The following is an 11,657-nucleotide window of genomic DNA, read 5'->3' as shown; positions in this document are numbered from 1 at the left end:
CAAGTGTGGGGCTTTTACTGAAAAAGAAATAAAGCATAATTGGGGACATTCAAGAAAGTTTAACTTTGACACCCATAGGAAAAATTGCTTTTTATGAATACTTAGATGTGCTTTGCACACAGTAAGTGCTCAATAAATACAACTGAATGAGTGAACCACAGAACACAGGCTAACAATCACTAGTTTTGTGAAGAACCAATCACACCAGACCAGTCTACTTTCCTTCTTGTAGAGGATAAGGGGCTTTAGGAAGATTTAAAGATTTCCCCCCATTTGACCTATGAATATATTAGCAAACTGGAAATGGTGCCCAAAATAAGCTGAAGGCTAAAACTGTATTTGCATTTGTTCAGCATACACTTCCATTGCCTGGGAAACAATATGTGAGGTGATTTTCATGACTGAAGGCAGCCCTAGGGGATGGCTATGATAGCCTCCAGTGGGCAAGCTAGTAAAATACTCATTTCTCTTTCCTAAGTGTAAAACTTATTTGTACATCATATTCAGAGCCACAAAACTGGTTCAGTGTCAACAAAAGACAGTAAACTATTCTCCCAGAGCCAATCACGGACCTAGTTCTAGTAATAATTTTCATCAATGGCCTATGTTACAGAAAGGAAATGATGATGCTTGTTAGATTTCAGATTGGAAGGCAGGAGTGCCATTAGTTTATGAGTTGGGGCAAAGTGAACAGTAAATCACCAAGCACTCCAGCATTTGCATGCTTCCCAATGTAGAAGGGAAAGTTCTCATCCTGGGAGAGATAAAATTCAATGTGTGTCAAATTGCAAATTGATTATAAATAAGAAGGTATTTTAAGTCACCCTCAGGGCCTCGGTATTTCTAAACACATGAAAAACTATTCCAAATATTGGGCAATCATTCAAGACAAATGAAGACTACAATCTTGATGAAGACAATCCATAGAAATATATACATATGTATATATGTATATATACATATGTGTGTGTGTACGTACACACACATATACATTTTTTCCCCAATGGATGTTTTAGTTTCCTGTCCTGGAGATGTCTGGGTTAAGTGAACAGTGAATGCCAAGAAACTCTGCTAAACTCAAACTCAACCAGTCATTCATCTCAAAGTAGTTTGTAAGCAAATTGATTAGCTAAATATACTTTTGATGTGCTAAACTTTGAGAAAGGGAACCTTCAAATTGAAACTCTGCCCTTTCTCCAGGAATAATATAAAGGGAAACTAAAAGGCATGTAGTCAGAGTCTGTGAGCAGCCAGCCGCTAATCGATCTTAGTCTTTTTCCTCTTCAGCACCAGAAAGTCTGGGAAAATCAGAAAATAGTCCAAAACAAGAGTGGGGGGGGGGGGGGGGGCAAAAGAGGGAGAAAAGAGGTGGAAAAAAATAACTTGAAAGTGAGTACAACGTAGTAGTAGCACGGAGAAAAGGGTATTGGGGAGAATACTAATGAGAGAAAAGAAACTTGCAAAAGTCAACAGGCATCTGGAAAAGCATTGAGACAAGGAGAGGCGGTCCACAGCTGAATACACAGTCCTATAGTTTTTTTTCCAGTCTGTGCTCAGCAGCAGTTTTCAAGCAACAGGACTTTAGCTTCTAATGTGGTTAGCAGGAGAACACACACACAAAGGAGAACTTTTATTTAAAAATCCCACCCGCAAAAACAAGAGCAAATGCCAAGAGATGAAACTGACCTTAATGCCTATTATAGTTAGAGTTTTAAACTACTGAGGTTTATTGTAAAGTGAATAATAGCTTTCAAACGATTCCTAAACTGCTCCTGTAATGGAGCCCAAGGATGGAAGATGGAAGGAGTGCCCAAACAGGAAGGTCCAGCAGGGGAAAAAAAAAAAATCTATTTGGATCAGGGATATCCGCTTTTCACTTTGAGCACGGGGGAGAACTGGGGGTAGGGCTGGGAGGTGGATGGGTAGACAGGCGCACAAAGTGTTGGGACAGGCAAAGTGCAGACCTACACAGGGTTGGAAGACACATCTGGAAAGCAGTCAGGGCTTGAGGAGGAGGGAATGGAGAGAACTTGCCTCCCCCCACCCCCCAACCCACCTAACTTCGTTACTCTCCTACTATATCCCAGCCCACACACTTCACTCCCCTGATGCTAACCTACTCACCGAATCTCGAGCTCATCTCACCACTGACCTCTCACCCAAATCTTGCCTCTGGGCCCTCCCTCTTCATATCCAACAGACAGTTTACCCCCCCACCCCCCAACCTTCAAAGCCTTATTGAAGGCACATCTACAAGACGCCTTCCCTGAGCCCATCTCTTCTCCCATTCCCTTCTGCGTCACATTAAGTTGCTGTCTTTATTCATCCCTCCTCCCAGCCCCACAGCACTAATTTACATATCTGTAATTTATTTATAATACTGTCTCCCCCTCTAGTCTGAGTTCATTATAGGCAGGGAATGTGTTTGTCATACTGTTATATTGCCTTCTCCCAACTTTTTAGTAAAGTGCTGTGCACACAGTAAGCAATCAATCAATAAGATTGGTTGACTGAGAGCCAAGGGCCAGAAACCCCACTGAGGCTTTCTTTTCTGGCCAGACCCACTTTTATGGAGAAGGGCAGGACGAGCAGCCCCAAAGCTGGGAGAGCCATCACCACCTCTTCTCCACCCTGGGACTCCTAAAGCAACCCAGCAGAGCTATCTGTTGATAGAGAACAGTGGCGACAGAGAGAACAACTTGGTGTGCAGTAGTGTTCAGTAGTCCCGAATGGATGGGGAGGTTCTTCTTTCTGAGCATAGGCACAGTCCAGCCCAGGAACGTAATTCATCACAAATAACAACAGGCTGTACAGACAGCTTCAGCCACCTGCCTAACAGTCTTCCTATGTGTGTAACACGGAAAGGAATACTCATTCAACATCAGTGTTCTCAGCCACCCCACGTGGTTGCTGGCCTCATCTTGAAATAGGAAGGACAACACAATGAAATCTATCTACCTCTTTTCAGTTTCTCTTTCATCATTCTTTGCCCAAAATATCAATATATGGCAATATTATGAACCACAAAAAAACCAAGCTAACAACAAAAATAACCCACAAGGAGGCACAGGCCTAAAAGTTTCTCATGTGGCGGGGATGGGTGAGGTAGGGAAGAGAAGGCTGAGGATACATTTTGGAAACACACTTTTAACTGGGTTTTGGAGCAATTGTTATTTTAACCGAACCGGCTTTAAAGACGCCTTGTCATTTGTTAATGGTTACATGTGGCCAGGAATCTCAATATTCATTGTTCAGCACAAACTGTGTGCCCTTACAAAAAACAGCATCAGTGGCAGAATTTCATTCAGTTGAAACAGAAGACCATTATATGAGGACCAATAAATGCAAAAGCCAAGAAGACTCCTGTTAATTATTTTATGCTATTAAATAATGAGCCATCGCATAAAGCATAAAACAAATATTTACACCCTGGAAAGGAAGACACTTTATGGAGAACTAGTGGCAGGATTACAAAGGGTTAGAAATAATTGGATTCCCAATTTCAAATCTGATTTCTATCTCTCACTTGCTAAATTAATTTATCATCCCATGGTTGTCACAATCAAGAAAAGGCTCTAGCTATAAGCCTTATTATATTACCATCGGTTCCTGTAGGCACTGTTTTCCTAAGGATCACTGATTTACTCATTTTTTAAGTAATTTCGACTCCAGTTGAATGAAAATCATGGTTACATTACCTTCTCTACAAATGATTATTCCATTGTTATACTGAAACTTCAACCTCTGATGGCACAAATTTCAGGTTTCTACTTAATTACTGGTTGCAATGTACTTTTGGCAGGTGTTTAGAAGTAGTTCTTTCAACGTATTTATGTTTGGAATTGCTTTCACCTATAATTTGGTCAAAGACCAATAATGAAAATATGAGGACACTAAGTCATTTCAAAAATTTTAAAATAATTTCTTGCATGTGTTGTAATATTTGATAGCAGCTTTTTATTGGTTACAAAACCTAAGCCCATATACAAAATTAGGAACACATTTAGATGCCTCTTTTGAAAGAACCTTTTAGTCTATTTTAACTGATAGTTCTAAAAAAATAATAAAAAACAATGCAATTTTAAACACTGTTCTGAAAACTTAAAAGTGCAGCAATATACTGTTTCCTTAAACTATGAAATGGTGCGATCCCAATCCAAAACTGGTAAGGTCACAAACAAGAGAATCAAGCAACTGCACGGTCTTGCTCAACGTGACTCTGCTGCTCACTTAAATATCAGTTTGTACTTTGCGTGCAAGGTAAAAACCTGAATCTTCACAGTATTGGAAAAAAATGTTAATTTCAATGGAATCTCCACATGTGCAAAATCACTAGGGAAACTGTCAGTCTAAATGGTGGGCTGAAAAACTAAGTGGACGTGGGAAAAGGGTTTCTGTTCACAATATCGGATAGATGGATCTGGACTTTTAAATTTCAGCACTTTGTGACCTTAACTAGCTTTGACCTTAAATTGTCTAGTTTTAGCAAACACCACAGTTTCAAGATTTGAGACGACAGTTTGTGAATAGGATGCAGTTACCATATGAAGCTTCAACTCAACTTTTGGGGAAAGAAATAAAAAAGGCACAATGAACTTCAACTCAATTTTATGTGCACAAGAGTTGAAAAATCTGAGCCACCTTAAAGAGAAATTGATTCTAAAATTTATAAAACCTATAAATAATCAGAGGCCAAACCACTATATTAAAACAGATTCTCTAGCAAGTAAAAATCTTGCAGTTTAAACATACGCTTGTATCCACTTAGGATACAAGACAAAACTCACTCTTTAAAGTGGCTCCACCTTGGCAGATATATATATTTTTTTAATGAATGCACACCTGCTATGTGTTGTTCATCAGTGAAAAAAACCCAGCTGATCCACAAAGCTCTGATGGCATCTGTCCTTATCTTCATCACAGTAAATACACCCCACATCTGATAACTAAATTAGTTTAGATTTTCTATTCCCTTCACATCAATGCATTGGGAAATTACACCCAGTAAACAACAGCAACAAAACCAGTTTGTGTGATAAGTTAGAGTCTCAAATTATCCATTTCCACTCCAGCAATACCATCCATATCCCTTTGTAAATAACTGGGCCAGACAATTACCAAAAGCAGTAACCTCACATCATAACCCCAGATTATGCAGAACTACTTAAAATATGTGCTGCAAATCCGGTTTAGGCTGAATAACTGCAGCTTCTATACAGCCTCACACATCAAATTGTCTGTATTTTTTTTTTTAACGTCTGGTTTTAGAGTAGGTTCAATTCAAAGAATGAAGCTTTTATGACACTCCTAAATTGATGCTGGTTTGTTGCCAACCACATTATCAAAAGCACTGGTTACTAAGTAAAAAATAGTTTTAAGACTAAATTACAGTAAACATGAAAGCTCCACAGTTTAAACCCAATAGAAATCAACCATATCCAATTATCAATTTAAAACAAAAATATATTGACTACTGAAAGTTGAAAGCAAGGTTCTTGTTACCAATAAGTATTGTAGACTTCATTTTTCCTTTACAGTCAGGGACTCTTGCTTTCAGCTTAAACAGAAGTTCAAGTCCATTACAGGTTGCAGCTCAGGTAAAATACCATGCACAGCATTTGATTACTTCAAAACAGCAGGAACACACAGGCTGAAGTGAGTGGTCAAATAGGGCTCGCTGTTCTCAAAAATTAGGTATAATGGCAAAAGCGTTACCGGTCCAAATCTAAGGTTCATTCTCCAACCCTGGCTTCTGAGGCAGTTAATGAACACATCAATTATTGATAGATGAAGTATGGTTTGTGGGGTTTTTTTAAGCATAATTGTTAAATCAATAACCGAGTTTTCTTTTGTAAAGTTACTCTTTTTCAGTCTCACCAATGAAATTCATTTGGCTTGCATTTTAAAATCTATTCTTCCACATAAAGTCTATGAAAATATGTTTGTGGAGGACGATGATGAAGGCTCAGACCAGACTGTGCCCCTGTAAAGTCTTCCCAAAAAGTATGCATCATACCAAAGTGTCTTGATCCACAGCGCGCCATTTTTTTTTTTTTTTCAAAGCTACTTATCTGTGGAAAGCCGATGTGCCACCACTATGGAATATTCTTAACAAAACTGCAGATCGCGGTTGTCAGCATGTGGCACCGGGGGAAAGATGGGGAGAGGGTGGGGGTAAGAGGGAGAAGGGTAAATTGGGACTGTTAGGAGAATTCTAAAACAGTTTAAGAAATCATGCATATGCATTTACAGTCCATGTGAGAGTGACTTTTGGCAACTGCAAAGTGACCGATACATGGCTTGCTTTAGAAGCATCAAAACGAGGAGGCATGTGTGTGTCTTGGGAGCCTTTTGTTGGTTTTTCACTTGGTAGCCATCTGGTGGTGCTTCGTATTGGTGTGGAAGAGAAGCTGCACTCTATTCATTTAAAAATTAAATTCTTTTGTTTGAAGGTTGGCCGTGGGATCAAAATTGTAAGTACCTCCTTGAGTAGCTTCAGGGATGAGGCTAGGATCTTCATCGATCTGTAAAAAGGACAAAAATTAATCCACATCATATACGCACAAGAAAAAAGACAGAATTTTGGTAACCTATGAAATTCAAGTAAGCTTTCAGACTCATGACTCAACTGGTTCCTGAGAACTTAAGTCAAAATGTTGAGTTGGAATAATTTTCTCAAAAGGAACAATGTTACCAATGTGGAAGGGAATTGGTTGGTTCCACTAGTAAGGTCGGCTACCCCCATTTTTACCAAAATGACCCAGAATTGTGTAGTCAACTACAGATGAGTAACCTTGGCGTCTGAAGGCATTTCTGGAATTGAGCAAGAGAGGTTTCACGACAGGGTAGCAAAGTCAATTCATCAGACATATGGGTCGACCGACTCTAGTGACTCCACCTGGGTCATCAGGAACCACCATCAGGCCAAACCTCCCAGCTTCTCTCACTCCAACACCCTTTAAAAGCTTTTGCCCTCTAAGCCCCCATGCTCTCAGAGTTAATGCCTTTAAGGGGAACAGTGTTGTAGAGTCAAAACCAATGTGTTGTACAGATGAAGAAAGGTGTTACTTTAGAAACATTTTTAAGTGTTTTTTTGTTGTAATTCAAAACATCTCATGTGCATAAAATAATTCTCCCTTAGACTGAGACTTTACATCTAAAGGTTTGCATCTGCAAGAATGGGTTGGGATTCATATTAGCAAGATTGTGGTTTGGTTTGGTTTTTTCCCTTGGAGAACACTCCAAATCATGTAACCCCACCCCCGGTTCAAGTATGTTTAGTCACATTTTCCAGATCCCTCACATTCATTTTAAGGAAAATATTAAAAAAAGAAATGACCCCTGTCAATAACGTAGGACAGGACACAAACGGATTCACAAAATTACATATATCGAAACTGCTTTTATACCCAAGGTACTTTAATATACTTACGTCATCACCAGAGAAATACTGATCTATGATTTCAAAAGCTAGTTTATAAATGTCCTCATTCTCGTGCTGTTGTAAAGCTTCAATTTTCTCCAAGCCTGATCAAATGAAAGCACAAAGAAGTTTAAAGTAGATTTCAACTTCTATATATAAAAGTTTTCTCTGGTCAGGGGTATGTACTGTAAGTCCTAAAATTAGCCCAAGGCAAAAAGATAAGGAGGGGGCAAACATCAAAGAAATGTTCTGAAGAAGCAGGCTGCACTTTCACATGACATACACTTCCAGTGTTCTAGTGGAAGGCCCAGAACGCATTTCCAGTGAGCCCATTTATGACATTAGGAGCAAGGAGGGAGTGCCTTGGTTAGAAGAAGATGAAGAAGGATGGGCCTAGAGAGACTTGAAAGCCAGGACATTCTAAAACAAAAGTTGATGCCTTGCCTCCTTTCACCGACTCCAGGTTAGGGAAGGGAGAAGTGCATGTTTCCGGCTCGTTGTTGAATTGTTGCAAGAGGGGACAAGACTGGAGTAACAAAATAGGAAAACTAAGGTAGCCAGATCCCAGCTCCACCACAAGTCTGCTGTGTGACCTTGGGTAAGTCACTTAACTTCTCTGAGCCTCAGTTACCTCATCTGTAAAAATGGGGAGACTGTGAGCCCCACGTGGGACAACGTGATCACACTGTATCCCCCCAGCGCTTAGAACAGTGCTTTGCACATAGTAAACGCTTAACAAATGCCACAATCATCATCATAAAGCAAAGATCTGGATCAGGGGAGTGTGTGTTTGGTGTGGGGGGAAGGCACCGTTAAGAGAGGCTGTTCTTCACCTATAGTACGCTATGATTAGAAATATCCATTTTCTGCTACTGACTGTTTGTCTTTAGAATGAGCCCAAAGGGGCTTGGAGTTGGATCCAGGGGACGAAATGTCTCTGGCCAAAGACAGGCTCTTTCCCAGGGGCCCCACGGAGCAGAAATGGCAGGGCAACCCGCAAGCTTACACACAACTCCAACCACCACTCATTTCTGATGATGAAAACATTACCTCCACATTCTTCTATTATTTCGGCTATTGTGCTAGCCTCGTCCCCAGCCATTATCAGAATGTTTTTCAGACCATCCAGAACCACCTGAACCACCTGTGAGTCTTTTACTGACAGTAAATTGCAGAAAGGTGGTATGACATTTTGGTGAACAAGGTATTCAACCTAGACAGTGAAAAAAAGAAGAATTTACTCGTCGCTTTGCATCTCCACAGTACCTATTACCCAAAAAGCTCAGGATAATCAGAAGCAACATCTCCCATAGAATACAACAGCGTTTAGGATAAATACTGTAGTTTTAGATTTCCCAAGCTCAATATCCATTAAACTGAATTAGAAACTATAGCGATCAGCCACGTACCTGATCTTTTCTGCCACTTATTGTTAAGTTGCTAATTGCCCAAGCAGCTTCTTTCTGGGTCCCAAAGTCCCCCTGGAGTTCAAAAAAAATATATCAGATTAAAATAGATAATTAAGCCCCCAAAGTATGTACTCAAAAAAACACTTTGAACTCGTTGTTCCAAATGTTCTCAAAGAGGCTAATCCATTATATGACTGACCTTAGCCAGCTGGTGTATGATCATAGGGATTAGTCCAGCCTCTATTACTGCTTGGACTTGTTGCTGGTTTCCTGCTGTGATGTTGGAAAGGAACCAAACTGCCTCCTATAATTGGAAAAAAAATACAAGGTACCACTTATGAACAACGTTTGCTCTTTCAAGTAATTTTTATTTATGCGAATGCATCAACTTAAGTTACATAAATTGCACAATTACCATTAAGGGATGGGACTTAAGGGAAGCAAGCAACTTCAACTTGCATTGAATTTACTCCCAATATTCTGCTGAGCTCAAGCATCCTTCTGATATAAAGCTAATCAATCAATTGTATTTATTGACCACTTACTGTGTGCAGAGCACTGTACCAAGCACCTGGGCGAGCACAATGTAACAGACAATATAAAAGGCAATTTAATTTTCACCATCAACAGATATTTATCGGGTGCTTAGAGATGACAAAATTCCCGACCTTGGAAGCTAATTCCAGCATTGTATATTTTGGATAAATCCTGCATTTCATGATAAATACATGGCACTTGTGAGTTTTGTGCACAATTAAATTCAGGTATTCTTCTCTCATCAAAAGAGCCTCACAAAGTTGGGGAAAAAAAATCCCCCTGCCAATTTTAAAAGCTATAGTACTGGCAAGAGAAAGTAGTCTAATCCACTTGCCCCAATAATGAATCCATCAGTTGTACTGACGGATTGGTTTCAACTCATTCATCAAGAAAGAGGACATGAAAGAGAGAGGCAGCCACAGCAGCCATGTAGCAGAGGGGGGTGTCTGCTCTACTGGAGCCCCAGAACTGCCCTGCGCCCCAGCCTCCCCCATTCTCCACCGGGCCATCAGTGGACTGGAGTGAGCCCTCCTGAGACAAAATCGATCCCACTAGATTGAGAAGTCCTTGTGAGCAGGGATTGTGTCTACCTACTATACTGGATTCCTCCAGGCACTCAGCACAGTGCTCTGCACACAGATAGCACTCAATTCATGCCAGTGATTGATTGGTTGATTAAAAAGTAGTGGTAGCAGCCCCCTGCGGGACAAGAACCCTACCTAATTCTCTCCCAGTGCTTAGGACAGTTTCCTGCACCAAGTAAGCACTTCGTATATATTATTACTACTGCTACCTGTAACAGTTGTTAGGATGTTGGATAGTTTGCTCTTGAATAAGGGTGGCCTGATTACGGTATTAAGAAAACTAAAACCCGTTCCTTCAATAGTAATATGCTTCAGCATTCAGTGGACAGGAGAGACCATAAATCGCTCCTTTTGCATCTGCCACCATTCTCCCCTGCTTCCACCTTCCATTTAGATTGTGACAGTTACGGGTCGGGAGCCAGGTCTGAATCACTCTCCGTGCATCTGTCCCCAGCACTTAGTACAGTGCCTTGCACCTAGTAAGCGCTCAACGGATGTGATAAATAACAAGTATGAATACTTCTCAGCATCAACAGCAGCATTTATCTTGCGCCCGCTATCTAAAGAATACAGTCTATAGAGTACTTCTGCCCCATAAATTAAAATCTACCCACCTGCCGTCAACTACATGACACTCTGGTGCTGACGGACAGTATCACTTATCATTGCAGTGGATTTTCTTTCAAAATCATTAAGTAGGAAAGACTGATGATAGACAGAGCCAGTGTGGGAAGATTTAGTTATAGAATTCCATTTTGGTGAAGCACTCCTCCAGAAAAAGTTGTGAGGCTTATTAGGTAACTGGTCAGGGGTCAGAAGACCTAATTTTAGTCTTGGCTCTGGCACTGATTTGCTGGGTGTCTTTAAGGAGGTTACTGAAACTTTCAGTAGCACGCAATGAAAACTTTACAGGTAGGAGTAATCAGTGCAGCGGAAAGATATATGCAAGTGCCAAGGCTGGAGAAGAAGAGGCGACATTAATCAGTGAAGACCTCCTGAAGGAACTATGATTTTCAGCAGGGGCTTGAAGATGGGGAGAGGAGTCGCCTACAGGATGTGACTGGGGAAGGAGTTCTAGATCAAAGGGAGGGAGTGAGCAAGAGATCGTCTACAGGCCAGGGTGTAGTGGGAGAGGAACGAGGTACACACTAGCATCGTTTTGGGTTCTTCTCACTTGCACCTCAATTGTTCAGATAACAGAGTTCAAATATATAACTTTCAAAGCCTAGATTACCTATTTAATTTGTCATGATGGGCAGGGGGTGTGTCTGCTAATTCTACTGTATTGTGCTTAGTGCAATGCTGTGCACATAGTAAGCGCTCAATAAACAGCACTGATTGTAGTATTGGCCACAGATTTGAAAACAGCATTGTTTCTTCTGCCATCACAGTTCACTCAATCAATCATTTTTGAGCACTTATATGCGGAGCACATGTGATTCTAAGTGCTTGGGAGAGTACAATTCAACCAAATTAGCAAATGGATAGGGAGGGCATTTGCCTAGGTTTCCTTCAAAAAATCTTTAAAAAGCTAAAACCAAGTAAGAACATTCCATCTAACAAAGAGTTTCAAAACCGCTGTGAACAGAATACAGTTAAACACAAAAGCAGACTGCTTCCTAACTGAGAAGCAGCTTGGCCTGGTGGATTGAGCATGGACCTGGCTTCTAATCCCTGCTCTGCCACTTGTCTGCTGTGTGATCC

At 40.6% G+C, this 11,657-nt stretch overlaps 1 protein-coding gene across 1 annotated transcript in view; it reads right to left on the bottom strand.

Moving 5' to 3' along the window:
• Positions 1 to 3,155: 3,155 nt before the first annotated feature.
• KPNA3 (karyopherin subunit alpha 3) overlaps positions 3,156 to 11,657 on the bottom strand; it is a 55,995-nt gene continuing 47,493 nt past the window's right edge. The window contains exons 13-17 of the mRNA XM_038762038.1: positions 9,032 to 9,136; positions 8,833 to 8,904; positions 8,474 to 8,636; positions 7,433 to 7,527; positions 3,156 to 6,524 (exon numbers count right to left, since the gene is read on the bottom strand). Of these exons, the coding sequence (XP_038617966.1) occupies positions 6,426 to 6,524; positions 7,433 to 7,527; positions 8,474 to 8,636; positions 8,833 to 8,904; positions 9,032 to 9,136 (534 nt within the window). The 3' untranslated portion in view covers positions 3,156 to 6,425. The remainder of the gene's footprint in view (positions 6,525 to 7,432; positions 7,528 to 8,473; positions 8,637 to 8,832; positions 8,905 to 9,031; positions 9,137 to 11,657) is intronic.

This window comes from Tachyglossus aculeatus, chromosome 20 (assembly GCF_015852505.1).
Source record: "Tachyglossus aculeatus isolate mTacAcu1 chromosome 20, mTacAcu1.pri, whole genome shotgun sequence".
In the NCBI taxonomy this organism is placed as follows: Eukaryota; Metazoa; Chordata; class Mammalia; order Monotremata; family Tachyglossidae; genus Tachyglossus; species Tachyglossus aculeatus.
The sequence above is the reverse complement of the archived record's forward strand: the minus strand, read 5'-3'. Positions and strand labels throughout refer to the sequence as shown.